General features: G+C 39.4%; 1 protein-coding gene across 3 annotated transcripts in view; it reads right to left on the bottom strand.

Annotated features, from left to right (window-relative positions):
* chl1b (cell adhesion molecule L1-like b) overlaps nucleotides 1–23751 on the bottom strand; it is a 62981-nt gene that overhangs the window by 26645 nt on the left and 12585 nt on the right. For all 3 annotated transcript variants that reach the window (XM_017036917.2, XM_017036920.2, XM_008320456.3), the window contains exons 2-6: nucleotides 2676–2869; nucleotides 1952–1969; nucleotides 1051–1159; nucleotides 631–821; nucleotides 13–135 (exon numbers count right to left, since the gene is read on the bottom strand). In XM_017036917.2, the coding sequence (XP_016892406.1) occupies nucleotides 13–135; nucleotides 631–821; nucleotides 1051–1159; nucleotides 1952–1969; nucleotides 2676–2772 (538 nt within the window). In that variant the 5' untranslated portion in view covers nucleotides 2773–2869. The remainder of the gene's footprint in view (nucleotides 1–12; nucleotides 136–630; nucleotides 822–1050; nucleotides 1160–1951; nucleotides 1970–2675; nucleotides 2870–23751) is intronic.

Genomic DNA, 23751 nt, shown 5'->3' with positions numbered 1-23751 from the left:
TTTCTAACTTACTGATGGTCATCCAGTAGATCTGCAGGGGTGGTATTCCTTTTGGCGGGTTACACTGCAGTGTGAAAGGCTGACCTTCCTCCACCACCACAGGGTCATGTTTTTCTTTTGGAAACTTCGGAACATCTACAATAAAAGGCAAAAGCGTTGGACAAGAATGGATCCAATCTATGCAGTTCTCTTCCTGGCCAACAGATGGCAACAACAACATTTCTGAGCCATATGTGACGCCTTGTGTCTATGTTTTGTATCATTCTGTAGACTAAATTGTGTAGGATTTTTTTTTTTTCAGAAAGAGAAACGAAACAGACATCTTTAGGACAACTGTGTGTGTAACCAATCATCAGTGCTGAGCAGCAGAAGTCTGAAGCCAAACTTAGTCAAGGAATTTCTGTAACAAATTGAAGAAGGGCAAACATAGACAGAAATGGAAATGGAAATCTGGATCACACTGACTTTCTCCAGAGCGGAGTTAAAGCTGGGATGCTTTGATCGGTGAGGCACTTACAGGACTCAATGACTTTCTGCCACATCCAATACAATACAGAGCTCTGAATAGTCAGGCACAGTCATTACACAGTCTGACATAGCAGCGCACACACACAGATGTATGTTACTTACTGGGCACAATAAACTCAATCTCCCTGGATATGGCGGTACCCAGTTTGTTTGAGGCGTAACACCGATAGGTTCCCTGGTACTCGGTGAGGTTCCCATTATTGGGTATCACAAAGGTCCCAGAATTCTCCTCCTTTATTAACCTGGGGTCAAGTGAAGGGTCGAATTCCTGTCCATTCTTCGACCATCTGAATCTAAATAAAGAAAAGGCAGCGGTGAAATGTCAAGTTCTGACTCTCAGACTACAGTGTTTTGCAGCATTTTTCCAAACTTAGTGCACAAAGTCAGGGCAACAAGATACAGTGAATCTAGTCATGGGATCAATGGCCGACTGTCATTTGGGTTGTTTATCCCTGTCGTCTGTTTGGCTCCAGACAGCCTCGTCATCCTTGTACTGTGAAACCACGCAGATGTATTACTCACTCTGGCTCGGGATTCCCTTTGGCCTCACACGTCACAGGGAAGCTCTCATCAAAAGGGAAGGCGATGAGAGAGCTGGGCGACTGATCAGTGATGGTGGGCAGCTGCTCAACTGGGCAACAAACAAAAGAACAAACATTTGAGTCTGAAAAAATACAGCACAAGCTTTGGGAATCTGAACGACAACATGGTGGATGAGAGTGAGTGTAGCAGTGATGACCGACCTCTACTGCATGCAATGTATACAACAGAGTAATGGTTTCTTCTGACCCCCTGTCCTCATTATTAGAGGTTAAAAGGTCATTGCTTCAGAATATTTAATGAAATAATTAAAAAAAAAATCTGAATACTTACCTCTGATTATGATTAACTTTAACACAATCAAAGATTTTATTTCTCTTTCACAAAAGAGAAGGCAATTTTTTTCACTTTATTTAAATTAATTTTAACTCATGCCTTAAGGTGAACTGTTTGAAATTAAATGTCTCTTTTTTTTTTCTTTTACTGTATTTAATACTTTTATGCTGTTATTTTAAGAAGAATTTTACCATTTATAAGTTTTTTAAACTTGTAAATTTATAAAAGGAAGCTTCCACAACCAAGTGGAAGCTTCCAGATCTTATGTCTGGTCTATAGTTTGGTCTTAGACATTGTTTTGACAATATCAGAGCGACAGTAAAGACGGAGCACATGCTGCTGCATGTGTGACTGTAGTATGAACACATGAACGTTATTGACTGCTAGAAGCTACATCACTGTCGTTATGAATCATGACATATGAGTGATGACATTAAGATACAGCTGCTGTGTCTGCGGCTAACACAGGAAATGAACAGACCAGATGATGACGATGATGATGATGATGACGTCAGTAGTGACAGTTATACTGTACGGCACAACTTACTGTTGACATAACTTAAAACTATACAATCCACAGCAGCAGCAGAAGAAAGAAACAAAAACAAACAAAACGGTCTTGTCATAAAAAAATGTGTACATGTACAAATACAAAATACAAATAAAACAAACAATTCTGGACAATCAATTCTAATCAGAGAAAAATATTAGTCTATTTGGAAGAAAACACTTTCTCAAAATTATTCAGTTGTTTTTCTTTTTATGGGGCATTACATTATAAATACGGTGCAATTAAAGTCAGAAGACACAAGAAAATGTCATGAATATTTTATTTACTGCATAAAAATAATAGACAACAGGTTTGTAAAAAAAAAGGTATGAAACAAACCTGCTACAGTCTTGAACTATTGTTATTTTATATTCACTAGTGAGGAAGGCGCTTACACAAAACTGACCCGTAAGCTTGACCTGTGACCCCTGACCCTGAACCATTAAAAGTTTATGTTTATTAAACCACTGCTGTAAGTATAAACAAAACAAAAAAATCAAATTTCCTCTCATTGAAATTATTTATTGATCTGATCTTTTCTATTTAAATAATCTCAACATATGGATTCATCTTAATATGTATATATATATATATATGAATAGTTAGATTTAAACAAAATAAAAATAACAAGTGATAATCCTGCTTTTGTTAATTGCGTGGACTCCCCCTTTTAGCTAAGACTCCTCTGTGAGTGTATATGAGTGAGCAGGTCAGCACTTACCCTCCAGAGGGATATTCAGAGCACTGGTCCTATGTAAGGCACAAACACAGGTGATGAAGCGCAGCAGTGCGACCGCTCCACGACGCAGCGACCTCATGGTTCCACAGTAAATCTCCACGTCTGGGACAAAGAGCTTCTTGCTTCTTTCTTCTGTCTCCTCAGTGCATTTCTCTGCTGCACCCAAATTGTGGTACCTGGAGAACAGCAGATACACAGAAGGCCCTCATGAATCCACCCACACACTGGCTCGCAGGAAAGAAAGGCAAACCGCTACCGCAAACAAATCCCCCGTGACTGGGAGCCTGACTGCACTCAGCTCAGCCAGGCTGAACCCGGCACACTGTAGATTTCTATTTGCATCAACGGGATCTTTGTTGTGTACTGCAGTGCACCTTGTGCCGTGACACAAAAAAATACTGTCATTAAATACTGTCCTCTGGGAGTCAAATGTTTTGTTGCTTGACGTCTGTGGTGTGTAGTGTGTAGCAGAGGTGTTCTGTAGGAATTAAAGAATGAAACACAAAGGAGTGTTGGAGTACTTATTAATGCAGGGCAGATGTTCAAAATAAAAAAACAAACAAAAAAACATCTCCCTCTAAACAAAGTCGAGAATATAATCGAAATTACCATCGAAGTTGAGCTAAACTGAGCTCCATTGTTTAACCACTGTGCTGTTCTGACTCGTCTGCATGAGTCCGATAACAATGATTTACACTGCAGCTACACCTTTATCTGCTATTGCAGCAAACACAGCTGCCAGGGGTATGAACGGTGTTTGAAGCCTGCCGTCAGACTAAACTGTCCGTGTTCTACAGTACTGACTGACAGGCTGCAGACTACAGGACCATTCTCCAGCTAACAGACCAAAGTCTGGACTATAATGAGCACATGATTGGTTCAGAGTGCACAGCCGGAGCAGGGAGGAGCATGGAAAAAGGGCCAATGTATGGGAATTCTAGTGTGAGTAGTTGTGTGTGTGTGCGTGCAATATAGGTCCTCTGGGTTGTCAGCTCATTAGTCTTTTTTTTCTTGGCTCTAACCCAGTTTGCTAGGCTGTGTCGTAGTAATTGGCTTAACAGCTTAACACAGAGTCTTTATTTAAGAAAAAAAGGAAAAAAAATAATTAAAAACAAAAAAGCATTAATGCTTTGGGTACATAAAAGGAAAAACATATTCATGTATGAACACCTTCTGGGGTTTAGTGAAAAGAAACTTGGGTTTTACAAATAGAGCCACCATGACAAGACAACCAGCCTGTGTATTCACTGTAAAAATGAATTCAGTCAATACGAGGAAGGTGCGTGTGCGTGTGTGTTGTTGTGTAAAAAAAATGCAACCAAAAGAAATTATTCCAAATTGAAGCCTAATCCTTTAAAATATATAAATATTTTAGCCTTAATATACCAAAAAAAAAAAACAAAAAAACACACCCGAATAAACATAAACAGTATTAAAAAAAACAATTCCAGATTAATCCTACATACTTCATACACATGATGCATGTGGAATTAATCTGATTTGGGGATCAACATCTACCAACACACACAACTCCATATATCCTCCGTAGATCTTAAGCAAGACTAAGGGTTTCATTATGGTTCTTCAAAATATGCTGCACTATCAAACTGTATTAAATCCATGTCCCTCAGAGTCCACTGCACAGATCTTACAGAGTGACTAAATACACACAGTCTGTGGGAGGCAATGAATAGTCAAAGGAGGTCAATGAAGGTCATGTGATCTAAATGAAAAATTGACCAGAGAACAAAAGACTCCATTTCATTCATTGGGTGAGAGATGAACTTGCAGGCACGTTTCATGGTAATGGAATTAAACCGGCTGTGTGACTCAATACTGACCTTTCTGAACCAACTCCTGACCCCCGCCACACCTACCAGATAGCATTACCACCAAGACTGGGGACGGCGTGCAGTGGACATAAGAAAATACCACGCCACTTAATCAGAATGAAAGATGTTGTCTCAGAGGTATTAGGCATTTACAAAACCCCTCAAGGACTTTTCAGATGTTTCAGAATAACATACATTAAAATGAAAAGACTGGCTATTTATGCTAATTGACTTGAGCTTTAATAATATGATTGGCCTGACTTAAAGAAAGGGTTCAGGGGATTGTTCCAATTCCCACAGGAGGATGTGTTCTCATTGTCCTGCAGTGCTGGCCAAATCACTTTACCAAGCTAACACCTTAGATGAATTACACTTTATTCAAACTGTGCTTGATGATCTGCCTTTTGATTTAATTTGTTCTCCCCTCGTTAAACATTTATTGGGGAACAACTTGGCCATCTGGAGGAGGAAGGTCTGCTGAGAGCTTAACTGCTGAGAGTAACAATGTCTGCACTGAAGTCACAGGGCATATACCATGGTTCCTATTGGGACTATATGATGAACACAAGAGGGGCCCCCCTCCAGGTCCCGTGATTTACAGACTGAAGGCTGTTCCTAATCCCTGGCCCTTTCAACAGTGATCGCAACAGCCCTAGATTGATGGAGCTGGTAGGAGGTTAAAAGCTGCTCACTGTGGGAAGGCCAGTGTGAACCCTCACCTTACTCAGCCAAGAATCAGAGGGGACAGAAGCTCGGCCGTGGAGGGGGCACAGAGAGGGAGATGAAGTGATCGGGGCCAAGCAAAATCTGCATCCTAAAATCTGCTATCTCCCTGTAACAGACACAGGCCACGCCCTGGCTAACTTTTGTTCCATTCAACAACCAAATTTCCCAATGTGGAATTATTTGATAAACTAAACCTACAGTCCAATAATAACCAATCCATATGGCATTTTAATCTAAAAGCTTTTAGTTTATCATGGACCAAATTGCAAAAAACCTAATGGTACAAAAAATACATTATATATGGTGTTACGGGGGCACTCAGTTTAAGACGTCCTCGACTTCATCATTGGAGTTCTTCAGATTTTACTCCTTTTTGTACAAATTTAGCTGCACTCTGTTCCTGGGCAACATTATTTCTTAGCTTTTTGTCTTGATTTCTTCTATTTTCTTTTAAAAAAAGGTCTCATAATTGTTTAAAGATTGTCTTTGAACCTAGTCAAATTATTTGGACATTTTAAACATTTTATCATTAAATACACTCTTGATAAGCTGACTTTAGGTCAGTCTAAAGGTCCTCTTATAATAAATTAAAAAAACAGTTGCAAATGATGATGATTTCAAACTCGTACTTAACTGGCAAAGCCAAAGCCACTGTGTTTGTTTCCTCTCTTTGAATAAAAACTGCTACTCTGTTATTGTAAAGTTTATCACTTAGTACCTGATAACAGCCACATCCTAACACCCCCAACAACACCTCTAATTTACCTGTCTACACCAGCTATTTCATCATCTAATGGAAGACAAAAATAAAAAAAATTCAGTCCCGCTCATCAACTGGCACAGTGTCTGTCTGAACTCCTGCAGCTCAGCCATCTGCCTTGGCATCACTTCTTAATGAGAAATTACCTGTTGTGTGTTGTCAGTTGTCAGCGAAGACATTACATGGTGATGATGATCTGTCAATACTCTCCCTGACCTCTTAGCCATCAGTATGGGTGTGTCAAATTCACACCCACTTAGACTTGGTAATTAAGGGGTAGTGGGTGATCATACTTTCGTTCTATCTGACGTCCGGGAGCAGTGGCTGGACTGCTACAGTGTCATTGAGTAAATGTTGGTAAATCAGTCACATGATGATGTTCTTTTTCATGAGACGCTCCACCGTAATTATGCTGTTATGACCCCTTCCTACAACCCCCCCCAAAAAAAAACACTACCGTTGACCGAGAGTTTTGCAGCAGTGATGGTGAATATTTTTCACACTCAACCATAGAACTGATGACCAGATGTTCATTTTCGAAAATTCCATAGTTCAGTGGTTTTCATGCTTACACATCTGCCTTACATGCAGAAGGTCCTCAGTTCAAGCCCCAGAGGAACATCACTTCAAAGTTTGTTATTATCCCCTAAACCAGGTGTCTCTCACCTCCGATCTGTAGGTCAGTCGGTGCCAGGTCGCACTAGGAAAAAAGAATCCAGTCATATCCCTTTCCTTTTTTCATTAAAAGATAATCTGGCAAAGTTTCAAAACAACAGCTCATTCAGACTCTGATACTAACTAACTAAAGTCTGAACGATGTTTTTACTTAGAAAAACTAACTAAAGTCTGAACGATGTTTTTATTTAGAAAATGTAATGATCTTTCAACGATTGTGCGGTAATACCGGTTCCCAGTAACAGCTAATACCAGACGACCAGTCCTTGGTACAAAAGTGGTTCCTAAACAGCTGCCTATGAACAAGTAAATAATCATATTACATTTATGAATTCCCAACATCTCAAAAGAAATATATCAGACACACAGTGGTTCTAACAGTCCGCTTGTTAAAAAGAAAAAAAACAAGCCTGGATTTTTTTTTGCCATAACAACTTCCATTCAGAAGGAGGGGTGTGTCCGTGTTTGTTACAGTAAGCTTCTGATTTGTAACCATCTGCTCCTTCCTCACACAAAGACAACATGCACAGGGAGACCATTGGCCTACTGTAGTCTAATGCACAAGCCTGTAAAAGGATTAAGCAGATCTACGTCTTGTCAGGCAGGATTAAATATTCTTTTCGCTAAAGACCTGCAGCAGGGTTAAGGCAGCTACACGGGCGTCTCTCGCAGCCCTGATAGTGCTTCCACACCGGTTGCCATTTGATCTTTCAAGAACAGTTAAAACAAAAGCTAAGCTGATTAACGTTAAGCACCAATTGACTTTTGAAGTGTGTGCAGCACAAGCGGTTTCCTAGCACGTCATTTTGTTCTTTTTGTCCAATCAATCCCTCATTTACATTGCACATCTGAAACACCGCATGGATCTAGGAGGGAAAAGGCAACGAGAGCGAGGGACTCTAAAGAGGCATTTTCAGTGCAGTGCCACAGGCTTGGCGTGCACTTCATCTATTATTTAAATAATAATGGTAACAGAGGAAAAAGAAACAGGAAACTTAATTAGATTAGGAAATGGAAGCAATAACGTCTAATGTGCACGTCTAATTGAGAATTGGCTCAATTTGACTGCACACTGGGATCATGACAGCTCCATTATTGCATGATTAATTTCAGAGGGTTTTATTTTTCCAATGACCAGTGCTGTGGCTGGAGATGGGCCTGGGAAGGACTGAAACTGTAGGAGGACGAAGAAGGGTGAGGAGAGGAGAGGATGTGGCTCACTTGCTGATATGGAGCAGCTGCACTGATCAACTGTTCAGTGCCTGACCGCTGTGTTCTGTATGAACTAATGAAGGGTGACCTTCGTGACCCCATCCTGTGATTATACCACACAGTGACCTGCAGTTCTATGTGACTACACACTGTAATGTCATTCCAAACACCCTGGAGCATGTGTGTATAGTAGTTTTTGAGAAGATAGAGGGGAGAAAAAAAAACCTGATAAATTGATTAGGTTTTCTCCAATTCTTCCTCGGTGATGTCATACAGTTAAAGTCAGGAAGAGCATCTGTGTATGACCACTGACTTAGCCTGCTCTGTAGGTTTAAATGTAACAGATCTAAGTCTTTAACCTTTTTGAACAGATGACCATAAGGACGAGTCAAAAGCATTAAGACAGCTGTCTCAAATATGTCCCATAATTTAAGTCTTGTTCCATCATTCTGACATACGATGTTTGCTACCAAAACCAATTTTGCAATTTGGCGAGCAGAGTGGACGAATACGTTGTTACCACTGTGTTATCGTAGGCGAGTGACATACTGTCTCCCATTTAGTCGCACCGTAGGAACAGAATTCCAGAGGACCTGCTGTATGTAAACATTTCAACAAAACTTAAATGGGAACTGATTTATGGTGAGTCTTCATCATTTACACCTGTTGTTTATGCTTGGATTATGAAATTTAAGAAAGGCAGTAAAGAGTTCTAGGTCAATTTGAAGGGAGGAAGGCCTTAGAGTACAATCAGTGAAAAAATGTAGGAATCTGATAGAGGGAGATTTACAAATTACAGTTGATTCACCTGCATATAAAGCAGAATTCATGCAAAAGGTTGTTTTTTTTTTTCTGACAGATTTTAACCAGAATTAATGACACGATGTAATCATTTTTTCCAACAGTGCCATTGGAGATAAATCATTGATTTACCAAAATGTCCCACAATGTAAAATCCAATCAAAACAATAGTTGGAGAGAACCTCCTAAGCCATTGAAGATCAAAGCAGAGAGGTCAGTTCAATAGGTTAAGGCAATGGTTTTCTTAGGATCCTGATTGATTTTCTTTAAGGGACAGAGAGCAGAAACTGAGAGTTAAAATAAAGGTGTTTTAGTAAACGCTACAGACTGTACTGGCTAAAAACAGCTAAAGCAAGTTGAACCAGGAAGTCCTTCCATCACGATAACGCACAGGCACAATCTGAAGTGGCTCTGAAGGATACCAAAACTGGATTGGAAATTCTTCCACAATTCTTCACAAATTCTTTTTTCTGATCGAGCTTGGTTCGCTCTGAAGGATACCAAAACTGGATTGGACATTCTTCCACAAACTCTTTTTTTTTTCTGATCGAGCTTGATTCAAACATTTTCTTGAAAGGTTGTCACAAAGAACAAAACATTTAACCCACAACAAAGAAATTCTCTAACAGAACCACCATTTGCGGAGGTGTTTTGACCGTTTTTGACAGAACAGAAATTGTAGCCTAAAAGTGTATTTATTTTGTTGATGAATTACTGTAAGTCTTTGATTAAAACAGTTATGCTCTCTTAATTAATTAATTTTCTTAATTATGATTTCTGTCTAGATTATAGTCATTCAAGATACAATTTTTAACTATTTTTTTAAGGATAATTTAAGGATCATTTTTATAAGGATGTACAATGTTTACATCTGCATAAATTTGGAAACACGAGAAACACAAACACCAAAATGAGTCGTTGGACACAATTTTTAATCCAACACACTCTGGGTACCTAAATCTACACAGCCTTTACTCATGTCCTCCCTTTGGACCGCACACACATATTTTTGAAGGGAAGGAAAATATTTCAAAGAGTGACGTTCACCTGGATGTATCACAGCTCACAGCTTTTTCCATTTTCCTTCTGATCTGTTTCCTTTGAAGCCCCACTGGAGTGGCCCTCACCCTGGACAATAATCACATTACAGTGTGATCTGTGCTGAGGTGCTGCCAGAGAGATGAGTCCAGAGCTGGACTGCAGGGACTGAGATATTAGCTCAGTGAGCACAGAGACAGCAAGTTCCTGTGCATATCCTGCACTCCCTTCACTGACTGAGGTTGGAGAGAAACACACACTGTAACAGTGTGACAGCACTGTATGATCTATGGTGCGACCTTGATATTCATACCTGCACAATTTCTGAAGCTGCAACTGCAACAATAAGAATTATTAAATAAATACTAAATTTATTGATTTTTCTAGATGTCCAATTTTCACAGTGGCCCAAAACTCTTTATTCAATTTTATGAAAAGAAAGGATCTGCACACACTGTATTTCAACATTTAAGTCTCTAGTTTCAGGCCATTAAGCTCAGCATCTGGACACTGTTACTGTGGGTGAGCTGTTTGACACAGCTGTCAAATATGTGGCCGGGTTTCTGTGTTTCTCAGTCACTTAATAGGGTCGAGCTGAGGTTATGTTGGGACCAGACAGATAGAATGGGTTTGAGACCTGACACTTGAGATTCAGTGTGCCAGTATGACAGAGGTCAGCAGAATTATTTACCACAAATTGATCACAGTTTGCAGACACATATCGAATTTAACTAAACAAGGAAACGTGTCAAGAGTCGGTGTCGAAAATTCCCAGGGCTACCTTGATTTCTGTAATTATTAGTTGTTCATGTATAATAAATAATTGGCACAAACAATACATTTTAAATAAAAAAAATAGAACAAACATCAACAAATACAGAAATACAGAAATAACACAAATGTGTTGCCTAACTACTTTTCACCTGTCAAACAGATTTCCATTTATAAGAAGGGTTAGCATGACTTTATTTTTAAATGCTCCTAGAAGCATTTCAAAAGATTGGTCCCCATTGAGTAGAACCATAACTGCAGCCACACTGTCCCCTGACTGAGACACAGCTGTACCGGTGCTGTGACCATGTAAGGTCAACCTCAAAGGTCACACTTGCCACACATCTGCAAAAATGGAGTTAGGCAATAGGACATGCCAACATTTTTTTCACAGCTATGTTCATAGATCAATAGACAATGACATCACAAGCATTTCCCCAAATGAATTAGATTTCAACTCATTAGGTCCCTAAACCTAAATCTTAATCAGGTTTAACACCAGTATCTATGACCCTTTCTTTGACCTTTAACCTACTCACTGCTTTCTAATTGCATCATTTAGAAAAAAGGAGGTCGTTTTTGGATTAACATTGACGTGGTTTAAAAAAAATACTGTAAAAAAAATCCTAAGGTTTAATCATTTAAAACTACACAAATAGTTTTGTCGGTTTGAATGTCTAGTCTATAATTTACGTCTGTATACTTCTCTTGGAAATGTGATATATCACGGGCCGGCAGGTTGTGTAAGCCAGTCGTCTGGCTGCTTTGAGCACAGCCAGAGGTTCTCTGCACGACTGGAATCCAATTGCTCCACTTCAGGACCCTAAACACTAATCCTATCAAGTCTTTAGCTGTGGATGCTCTGAGGCAGCCTTTTTTTGGGGGAGGATTCACACAAACATCTGTATTTGGATCACACGTATTACCTTTAAATCATTCAACTACGGTTCTGTTCAATTTTGTGGTTTAATAGAATCTGAGGCGGCTTTTGCAGAATTATGTAACACATTCAGTTAGAAAAACACAAGGTCAACAGGTCATAAAATGAAATTCAAAATAAAAGAATCAAACTATTATTGTTTTGGTTGTTGTTTTATAACCTTGAACGCACCTCGTGCTGTACTGATATTTGGAGAATTTATTTGTTGTCTTTTTAGGTTTAATTTTGACACACTGTCAGAATGTTCTGTGTTGTTTGCTCTGATGCAGGGAGGGGTCGCACGAATGCGAAGCTCTCTAGGATGTTCCTAAAGCTTTAACCCAGCAACAACGTTCATTATGCTACTGACAAAAAGTCCAACAAAGTCTAAACTACAGACTATTTACCGTTTGACAAAGGAAAGTTGTGGAATGCGAGTTTCATTCCACTTCCTGTTTAGCATCGTAAAAGTAATATGCAATATTATATTTACACTACAACAGGTTAAACATAATTAACATTCGCTAAGACTTTTCACTGACCGCTGTGTTTAAGTTTGCTGTAATCTCTATCTGTCAGCCACAGACAATCTTCTTAGTTGCTAATACACCTAATCACTGTCTCCTGGTATTAACTCAGTATTTTTGAAACGAGCAGCTTTCACTACACTTCCCGTTTTTGACATCACAGTAAAAGTGGTTTTTGTCAGAACAACAATGTTATTCATCCAAGTCCAAGGAATTGTTTGTGCAAATACATGTTGGCGTGATTGCGTGATGGACTAGAGTGTCGAACCCGAGAACATGAAAAGCAAAAGCTCAGCCCCGGTGAGAGCTGAAAGTGTGGATTGCAGCCTTTCACTGGCCCAGCAAAAAGAAAATGCTGTCTATCTACCACACGCAGGAGGGGGAAGGGAGCAAGGGCCCCCAGTGTGGATGATGAATGTTTCGAACCCTGGTTTAAGACTTCGTTCTTAACAGGGAGAGAGGGAGGAAATGAAAGGAGGGAGGAGGGTCATGCTTGAATTATGCTGATGTGGGTCGTAACCGTGGTAGAAAAAATCCAACCAGGAGTACGGCTGCATTGATGTAGCTGGCAGTCACAAATAACAAGGTTATTATCACTGTGGCCTTACAAACGCTGACAGTGAGGGTGAACGGTGTTGGTGACGGTACCATCAAAGGATCGGCAGATGTAGATTTTGTATTTTTATTTTTAAATCTATGAATACGTATATATATATATATAACATATTTAACTATAACATTAGCAAAATTAGACCGCATCTAGCTAAAGTTATTTTTTGTTTAACTTTAGTCATTAGATACATTGTTGAAAATTATATATATATTTGTTATTTAGCATTCTGAAACTTTACAGCCAATTACCAATTCCTAAATATTTGACAAGACAGTGACTTGACAGATAAAAAAGTAGATGAAAATTCAGCCCAAAAACTGATATAATCTTTTAGAAAGTTTTTTTTTAAAGAAATGGAAATTATTCAATATACTGTATCGTTGCCAAATTTCTGTCAAGGGCTATTTACTCTTTAAGCTTAACTTCTTTAGACGTGCTCGGTTAATTTGCAAAACAAAATATTCATTAACACAGAACGACACATGCCAGGAAATAGCAAGATAAATAAAATGACTTCCTTGCGCTTTTATTTTACCAAATGAGGTTTGATGAACCAAATTGTCAGGGACTATCAGATAGTGATTTCAGATCGTCCGGAGATGAGGACAGGAAGAGAAGGGTTACTAATCTTTTGAATAATGACAGCAGTCAGCAACAAAGTCAGTGACTGGGAACACACACACACCTTTGCAGTGTCAGCAGCAGCCACTCAGAGACCATAAGCGCTCTTTGAGCTACATCAAGATGGAGCTGCCGTCACAGCCACACAAACAGAGGAGAGCCTTATGAACCAGCACAACTACGCAGTGCTCTCAGGCTGGACAGCAGTGGAGGCGAGTAAAGATGGGCATGTAACGGGCCGGCTGCCAGTTCGGAAATGCTTAGTGTTCGTGCACTCAGGCCAGACAAACCTTACATTGTCCTGGTGTCCCCCCTTTTTCCCTCTGTCTCTTTAGCCAATTGCCTTTTCCAACCCAATTGATTCACTGATTTAGGACAAGAGATCAAATAAGGCAAACCTTCTTTTTTTTAAGGAAACCAGATGTTAAATGCTACCAAGCTGGTTGTGTATTTAAACCCTTAGAAATTCAACTGATTTATATGTGACTTGTGTCACACTTGTTACACTGTTTACCAGATATTTCACTTCTTCCACATCAACCCTTATCTACAGTTTAAACATTTAGCCAATAAAAGTGTCTAATGAGCCGTTCTGCAGTTGAATCACCTCCGTAGTTTATTTGCGGTTCTGCTGTTGATGCGGTAGGTTAGGTGGGTCTTGTGTAAACCAAAAGTAATGAGTTTGATGTCTGGATGAGATTGTTTGCCAGCTGTGGCGTCCAACATTAAAACTGTTTTCCCAAGTTGCTCTTGGAGCCATTCAGGTGGTGTCAAACGGAGTGTGTGTATGTGACACAAACCAATGTAAAGTAATAAGATGTGAAAGAAGGTGAATAGAATTTTTAGTACTTGTTCAGTCACAAAAAGCTCTGTTACTACAAACCTGTTTTACACAACTTTAGAAAGTACATTACAATATTTACTTTCATTTAGCAAACCTTTACCTGAATGTCCATGCTGAGTTTAACCACTAGGTGACGAGAAACAGATTTAACGCAACTCCTTCAAAGAGTTGGATGCACAGTATCTATCTATTTCCATTTAGTACCTTATTCCAGAGTGTTTTTTTAAAGCTGTTGACCGAGTGCCACTTGTGGGAAATGTTTAATAATAACTTAAAAAAAACGACATTGAGGAACACTTACTTTTTGCATATGCTGTAATGAAGGAATTCTGATTCGTCAAAAAAATGATAATAGCAAGTTATTCATACCAAAAAAAATCGGAAAACTAAGCTATTATTAAGGATTTAGAAAAGAACCCACAAAGGTCTGTAGCCTTATTATTCTCTGGATCACAATAATGCTTCCCTTGCCCGTTGGCAAATGTAGTGAAGTCAGATTGACTGAGAAAAAGAATATCACAATGACAATTTTGAACTAAAGCCTTCCCTGCAGAGTGGACATGAAAGCAGAGGGTTTCATCCACAGCTCTTGGCCCCAGTTAAAACCAAAATGCAGGTTTGTGTTTCTACAGCATGTGCTAACATGATACCCCAAAACTTCCTCTAAGCTATCAGATTAAAGGTACACAATGAGCATCAAAGGGAGTTCTCATAATAATACAGGGTTAGGCCGAGGCAATATTTTACCTCAAAGATAAAAGGACTGCAGAGAAAGTACAAAGACAGCTCCACAGTTTACTCAGCACATGGCAAACATGCAGGCTACACACAGGGGTTCTAATTAAACACTGGGAACACAGCCCGTCAGCAAAAATCGTCTGTTACTTGGTCAGTCAAAAACGGTCAGCAAGCCTACAACTGTACTCTCACAGATAATTCTGAATGTGATCATAAGTGCATTTCTGCCAAGCCTTCTCACAGGTTGCCATAGTAACAAGTGCATAAATTGTTGGGGTAACCTTTTTGACTGGTACAAGTAAGAAAGAAATAATTATTACAGGGACAAAACTGAATTATGCATTTACAAGGGAAAGTGCAATAACTGGCAGAATGTTATTTTACTGAAATCCCTTTATATCAGACTGGAGGACAAGGGCAGCGCCAAGTTCCGGTGTAAACTAGTTAGCGAGTTTTATCTCTGTACGCTGGATTGATGAAACTGTCTTGATAAATATGGGAGATCACATCTACAAAAACATCTACAAAACCATGGACCTCCTGTACAAGGTTGAGGCTAAACAAATCATCGGAATCTTCTGCCATCATAAAACATTGTAAAAACATCAAAAGAAAAAAAAAAAAAAAAACCTAATCACTGGGCAGCTCGTTGTTGTTTCTTTCAAAATGCTACCTACTTGCAAAACATCGGAATCTTCTGCCCTCAAAAAACATTGTAAAAAAAAAAAAAAAAAAAAAAAAAAAAAAAACCTAATCACTGGGCAGCTCGTTGTTGTTTCTTTCAAAATGCTACCTACTTGGCAGTAGATTGTCTTGTTGCTCCTACTCCAGGCAATTTTCCCACTTCCACTTGTTACACAGTGCAATCATGCGCTGTGTTAAGTAGCCGTCTTACAACAAGGCTTTTGTCAGAAAGGAAAACCCTCAGCATCCCAGAAAATATAAATTTATTTCAAATTAGTCTTTCCCAGAGTCTGTGTTCGATTGCAAATGTGTTAAGTCATTAATAAGGATTCCATAAAACCTTGTGCTTTCCTGTTATTGCTGTTGTGACATGTGCTGTTTAAGAGCTGTGAGTAAGAATGAAAAACAGGCAAATTCCAGCAATAAAACTGACCACATTTGTGTGCAGTTCTTCATTCTCCATGGCACTTCAACCCACAATTATTTCCAGATTTGTGTGACAGCTGATTTATTCGGCACAATGCTCTACAAAGACACTGATCAAACACACACGTCCCAACACAGATGAATCACAAAAAATATCCAAGGAGGTAACAGCGCACACATTCTGTGGTTTCTCTGAACCAGACGTACATTTAATACCAGACCGTCGGTCACTTAAAAACATCTGCACGCAAGTGTTAAGAGGTTCCAGGTCTTAAGAGTAAAGAAAAAAAAAACAGTTTACTCATACAGTGGGACAGACAGCGGAGTGAAAGCCACGTGAGGACATGACAGAGAGTGCAGCAGACTGTTATTCATCTCCCTCTCAGCCAGACTGTCGGCCAGCACAGCACCACAGATGGTGCTCTCTGGGATGGTGGCAGTGATCAGGGGATCTCTACTCATGATTAGTACACCTACTGAACACAACGTGCACAACAATGTCTGCTCTACCTCTGGCAGCACAACACCATGGGTGCCGGCCGACTCAGCACAAAACACCTTTTCTCCTGTTGTTGGATTTTAAGGAATTAGGGTTAAATCTAGGGAATATGTCCACAATTCAAATTACAATAAAAAAAAACTGAAATGTGAAATGTGATAGAGCACATGAAACCTTTTAAAATATAAAATAGGAAAAGAGATAACAAAACCATACATACTACCTTAGTGTATTTATTCAACATTTTTATAAATCTGATTACCGATATCATATATATTGGTAATCAGATCTACCAATATCAACAATAAAATAAAACATTCAACACTGTTGGTAAAGTACGACTTATACCTGCTCTGGCAAACTTTGAAAGTACTTTAGGTGCATTAGCTGTGGTTACCGCAATTACTGTACTCTGTGTTTGAACTGTGCTAACTGCGTTCTGTGTAAACTGTGCTAATTGTGGTGCACCTGCAAATGTGAAAAGGAAGGCAACTAGTGTAACATAAAATTCTTTACTTAGCTGTTTTCATCTGTGAATGATGACGTTTTAATGAAAGTACCATCCAGGGAAATCTACACAAACACAAACTGGTTCTTATCGATTCTTTTTCACAGGTCTGGATGAAGTGTCCATTTAGAAGTTAATCTAATCAGGGTTTCCCCTGGGAACTAAGGAGACATTTTCCCCCAGGTCACCTTAAGAACCAGAATAGGCTCCAGTGCTATGATCTGCTCGTGTTTACACAGCTGACAGATCACACACAGACAGATATGAGCTAGAATAATGAATTCATTAAGATAATTGCAGGCTTTCTCACTATAAAGTCCCTGCATGGCAACCAATATTGGCTCTGCTTCAACATATATCCAGGACTCACAGGGTTTCAAATGATTGGGTGGTTTGCCATTCATGCTTTGGCCTGATGTGCTGGGTGTGTGTGTGTGTGTGTTTGTAAACGTGCACATAGCCTCATGTGCTCATGCTGTCGCTCCCACAACCTACACTACAGCCTGAATCCAACCGTCTCCTCCAGAGTTTAATGGCTGAGTTTAATTTAATGAAAAAGTCCTGCAGTCAGGAACCTTAATGAGGAGATGATCACCTCCAGGAGGACCAGCGAGCCCCACCTGCTACCAAAGAGGTTCACCAGGAAACACTTCTTCAGTGTGTTCTTGTGACGCAGCGCAGCAAGTCTTTTTGCATGTTGACTTAGGATAGAGGAGAGCAGGGGGGTTTTTACATCAACACACACTCTCAATGAGCCACAAGGATCGAACAGCGATTTAAGACCTGTCCTGCTGGGTACGTCCCCACAGACACGGACACCCCTTGGTCATGCCTTTGGGAGCAGTGATGCAGAGCAGCCTGTTGGCCTAAACATTTAATTCCTCCGTTGAAAATGTCCACAGATCTGTCTCACATGGGTGCACAGCAAGGGATGAGGAGACAGACATTTGAGGAGATTGGAGGAGATTGGAGACTGTGTGTGTGTGTGTGTGTGTGTGTGTGTGTGTGTGTGTGTGGTTTTAACAGACAGGCTCATCAATAGGCCGGCTACAACCCTCATCTTCACGGCTATTCACAGAGCACAAAGGAGTCCACCTACCTCTGGCTGTGTGGGCTGACAATTCTCTCTCAGTGTTACTTAACTTTAGCAAAAAAAAAAGTCCAGTCTAATTTCTTCTCGTTAAATGTGAAGTTTTTGGTTCCTGCAGGGGCATTTTAAACATCCTCTCTTTGCAGCCCATCAGCATGTCAGGTATAACAGCCTAAAGGCACATTTTTATTTGCAATCACATTTTACCTTTGGGCAAAACATGGTGGGTTGTTTATCAAAATCTTCTGTCTGTCAAGTAAAGGGCAGGATACTAGGGACTGAAAGTGGCAGAGAGTGGCTTATTAAACTTAGCCTGTGTCAATCATAAATTATTTTAGGGGGCCCAGAGTGGCCTGTTAAGGAAGTGCAGGAACCTGTCATTTCCCTATAAATTCAGTGACGGCTTCATAATTTATGGGACAGACCAAAAATGTATGGAGGAGCATTAAAGGAGCACCTGGAGGGTTGTAGTTTAAACAGGTTTGGGTTTTTCATTATGAGTCATCATGATAAGCTAGTCAGGCATGGGCTGACATTAATCACCACAGAAAGCTAAGGTAAAGTGCATTTATATTAGAAAAGAAACGTAACCACGGGACAATTTACTGTACGCACTGAAATAATCGGAGAAGCTAGAGCTCTCAAGGTTACGGAGGGCTGGGACAGTTTGAATGGATGCTCCAACAATTGAAACAAATGCTTCAAACTGAAACATGAGGCACACCCGGCTAGTTATGTTTCCACAACTTGAAAGGACACATGGGTCATTGAAAAATGCAGTGAAAGGTTCTTTTGGAGAAGGTTCCTTTTGTCCGACTAGGATCAGAAGCTCTGCCTGAAGACAAAATATCGCTTCATCGTTTCTGTGTGGGCGGAGGTTTGCTGTAAGGTGTACCAGAAGTGGAGTACAGAAGTTGTTACTGTAGTAGGTTCACACAACTGTGGTGCGAGAGCAGAAATGTTTGTATTCCAGCCCATTTAAGCCTGTGATGCAGAGTAAAAAAAAACTTTGGTTTGGTTTCTATTAAAAAATAATGTGTTTATTTTCCTTTTATTTTGAAGTAAAGGGATGTGAGATTTTTTGTAGATAAATAGAACAATATAATCTAAAAACTATGGCCCAGGGGCCGGATGGGGTCCACTTGACTTTTTCATCCGGCCCACCAAACTTGTCCAAATTATATTTAACTCATCATTATAGTTCTGCCTTTTCCAGCAATATCCACATTTCCCCATTAGATGCCGTAGAAAAATCTAAAAGCATTTTAGCCTTTATGCAAGACTTAACATGTCATTTACCCTAGTTCACACAAACTGCCCATCTATCTGCTCCTGACCTGATAGCTGAATAATCAGGTTATAGCTGTTGCCTGTTTACATTTCCTTGTTGAACCCTGCAGGACAGGTCATCCAAAGACCGAAGACAGAACGATAATGAAGAAAGAGTTTGTTTAACTAAAGCTAACGCCATCAACTTCATTATGTCCTTTAATACACATGTCAACACACTGAGATCAATCAAGTGCAGAGTTCAATCAGTTTGTAAAAAGAACTGTTAGCAGATGACAACAAAGGTGGTTGATGAAAAGGACCGACCATTAGTAACTACAGGATGGACCTGCCTGTCACAGGGAGAGTTAGTTAGTCCATGACAGACTAACTAAATATTTGGACACCTGTCTACAGCAGTCAGTAGTTTCACTATGAGTATGACAATTGCCTTTGTTTGGTACACTGAATGTGTCTTGGAAGCTACTATTTGAATGGTCAGGCTAAACTGATCCACCTGCAGTGACATCATTAAATAATATATATTTACGAAATATATATTTACTCATATGAAATGAACATGCTAAATATATACATTATATGTTTGTATATAATTACTGACAAAATACATGTTGCTGTATGGCACAATATGATTCAATTCTTACAGTATATGGCCACAGCTACACACTACAGAATCACATTTATATTGTATTTTTTAATTTATTTTAATTGCTCATGATCTACCGTCAATCTTCACCATCTTTGCAATCTACTAGTAGCTCATGATCTACTAATTGGGCAGCCCTGCTGTGTTGCTATTTATTTTTAGTTAAATTGTATTTAAATTAAAAAGTTCATCCACAAAGGTCATGATCCCTAGTACTGTATGTAGTGTCCTGGTAACACTTTTCACAACACTTAAAACTTTTTTCATTCTTCAAAAGTGAGGAATGAGGCTTAATTTTAATAAAGATTCCAATGACCAAAGGGATGTGTGACAGAACAAACCTTGATATTCTGTGAGAAAAAAATGAGCTCAAATGAATCTGATAGACAAGTATCCGGTTCTCCAGGAAACCAGCAATCTTGTTGTCATATTTCTTATGTTCTGTAATTTGTCTGGCTTTTTCATGTGGTCCACGGCCACAGCCTCTATTAGGGGTAGACTATGGCCTGCCGTGACATGGGAACCCTTACAAACGTGTTAAGAGCCGGAGGCATTAGCATTTTGGACGTTACTGAATAGAGGCATTTGTTCCTCTTCCTGTGCCTCCCTGAAAGACTCTATTAAAGGGTTTACGGGTTGCTCTGTTTTGGACATATTGAGGTTGGGACAGCACCGAGAGAACATTTGACAGCAGATTTTTGCAAGGGAACGTTTAGCTTTTTGTTTGTTGATTTGGTAGACAAATTAGAAAATCATATTTATCCATCTAGTCTGAATATTTAATAACTATAAAATGCATTTTTTTCTGGCAAAACCACTCAAATATATGTTCCAAGAAAAACAGAATACTCTATATTGAATACTTTGTACACATAATGACTTCAGTTAAGCTAAAGGGGGAAGATATAAACTAATCAATACCTCCAGTCTTTGCCTATTAACAGTCCTTCCAAAGAGGATCACCAAAAAAATCACTCAAACAAGAACATAAACACCTAATACTGTACAATGTAATATACTATACTGTACTATACTATACTATATTGTTTTAATGTATTAATCTGTGATTTGTCCTCTTTGGTCTCATTTCTTCTGGTATAGACAGATTGGACATATTGTAAACATGTGTAAAGACGGATGTGTCAAACAGAATCTATTTTTTTCCTTTTCAGGCAGCAGGTAATTGACAGAATTTTGCTGCGGGCTTCATTCACAAAGGCTTTGATCGATCTTTAGTTCACTCTGATGATGTGGTCACAGCAGGGTCTGAAGCCAGTCTGAGGCAAGGCAGCCTCTTCACTGCCTTACATTCAGTCCTTCATCCGCGAAGGCTTAAGTTAATGTGAAATACATGGAGCGCTTCACTTCAGCAGCGCTTAATGATGAACCATGGTTGGTACGGTTCTTCCTGGCAACAAGTACACGCCCCTCTGAGGGCAGCTTTGATTCTCTGACCCCAAAGCTGTCCATGTCCTCATTGCCACACATCCAGAATGGGGTTATTGAACAGTGTATTGATCAAACACTAGTACACTAGAAAGAGAATGAATGTCTATCCAGTAACTGTGTCCGTGTTGCATTTTACTTTACACTGCATATTTATCTAATTCAGTGCTAACACTAATCAAACTCCTTCTCACAAAGAAGGAAAAAATACCCAATGGTAAATTATTTAACTGCTGCTCCTTTCAGACAGAAATGCAAAAAGTAAAAGAAAATGAAGGTTGTTGCTTAGCGTCAAAATAAAAAAACAAGATATCCAAACAGCACTCACCATGAGAGGGCTGCTGTATAGGTATTTTTTTTATTCTATTGATTTCTTACTAATAATAGAAGCAGTACTATCAAGGCATACATTAAAGGTATCTTTCCACTATGGCTAAAAACAAAGACTTCCTAATGTCAGCCCCCAACGTCTTGTTTTGACCACAACCCAAAAAAAGAACTGAGGGACCAGCCACTGGTCTTTGGTGGGTATCAATCTCCAAGGAGCTGATCAATACTTATTGATCAGCCTTTGATGGGGCCAGTATACTACATTCACCTCATCTTTAATGTGCCTCTAATGGCCATATAACTACTGAAAGTAAAACTCGTAAATCTTGCTAAAGTATGTAAATTGTGTTTCTTATTCCCAATGCCAGATATGTTTGTGTGTAGGTTTGTTTTTAAGTGTGTATGTTTTTATTAATTCATTTTTTTTAAATAGAAAATGTACAAGTATGTGTATGGATGTGTGTACTGTATGTAGATATTTTTGGAAGAATACGTGTATGTACTGATAAATTATTTTTGTGTTCAAAAGGTGTCAATGTTGAACATAGATCCATCCATTGACATTGGTTTTTTTGTTGTTGTTGATAAAGTGAAAGGACAACAAGAGAACAATATAATTGAACAACATGATAAAAAATAAATGTCCCACTCTAGTGGAGTACTCTGGGGCATACAGAGTTAAATTACTGTGAACTCCTATTGATCTGTAAAGTGTACGTTTAAAGGCGAGAGTGGGTTAAAGGCGACACACCTTCACTACAGGCTCCTCGCTGGAGCTCATTTGCATGGCTGAAAATCTATAGTGCCACTACAAAACAGCAGCTAGGGGTTATGACTACGTCCGCCTTTGCATGTAATTGGAAAAGGATGGCAACATGAAGCCTTCTGTGGTGACTGAAGAAATAAACAAACTTGATGAATGTGCCCTGTCAGAACCCTGTATTGATTTTCAAATATTGCATTTAACACTTTGGGGAGAAATAGAGGTGATAAATCTTCATTCTGCTGCACAGAAATCTACCCCCTCCACCTTTTGTGGTGGACTTGTTTTTTTTCCTCCTTTGGAAGATGTTTATTTGGCTATTTAGCAACCTTAAACATGAGTAAGAGTCCTTGGGCAGCACATCCACTGCACATCAATTTTTCCAAACCCATCCCCCTGTTTGTAACACTGCCTCCATTGTTTTCCTTAGCACAGCCCAGTCTCAATATAGAAATGGGCAATGACATATTGAGCCCCTTGTTTAAAACCCAGCAACAAAAGCATTGAATTCACTTCTCTTGAATTAATTCACATGTTCACAGCTTCAAATCTCAAATGAGTCGTCCAAATGTGCCAAGGCAGCAAAATGGCGACAGCCATTAGTGTCCACATCCATGTAGCTGTAATGATGATGGCTGCAGACGACTTTGCTGTTCTCGGCCTTCTGAGCTCTCTAGAGGCTCAAGCTTGGAGTCAGTGGGGGAAAAAATCCAAAAGATTATGTTGAAAAAACAGCAAGCTTGTAGTCATACTTGTTCAAAAATCAAATGGTTCAAAAAGTGATCTTTTTATTGGATTAAACAAGCCTCTTTTATCAGACATAATTATTATTTTCCCTTTTACACAAAGGGAACTCAATACACGTAGTGAATCATTACGGCGGACTATTGACCAACCTGGGTGCTGCTTACTGACCGTGAACCAGGATGAAAGCTTTGCCATCAGTTTAATTACCCCACCTATTGCTTTAACACAACTGCAGGAAACTGGGGACGCACAGACTTGTAAATCTGCCACTGTGTGTGTGTATGTGTGGTGCAGAATGGGGGTGGGGGAGAAGACTTTGCCACAATTTCACCATTTACGGGGGAAAAGCATGTCCCTCTGTGGTTCTGCTGAAGCTTGTGTTAGATCTTCTCTGGTTGAACACAGTAGGTTCTACTGAAATGCTTATGCGCAGTAATATTGTGCCACTTCAGCCTTTTCTAATATGAATCACTCCATGGACAGCCCCTGGATGAACAGCTATTACTCACACATACAGTATTCAGTGTTTCCATTTCTCCAGAGTACTCAACA

Source organism: Cynoglossus semilaevis, chromosome 11 (assembly GCF_000523025.1).
Source record: "Cynoglossus semilaevis isolate Cse_v1.0 chromosome 11, Cse_v1.0, whole genome shotgun sequence".
NCBI classification, from domain to species: domain Eukaryota; kingdom Metazoa; phylum Chordata; class Actinopteri; order Pleuronectiformes; family Cynoglossidae; genus Cynoglossus; species Cynoglossus semilaevis.
The sequence above is the reverse complement of the archived record's forward strand: the minus strand, read 5'-3'. Positions and strand labels throughout refer to the sequence as shown.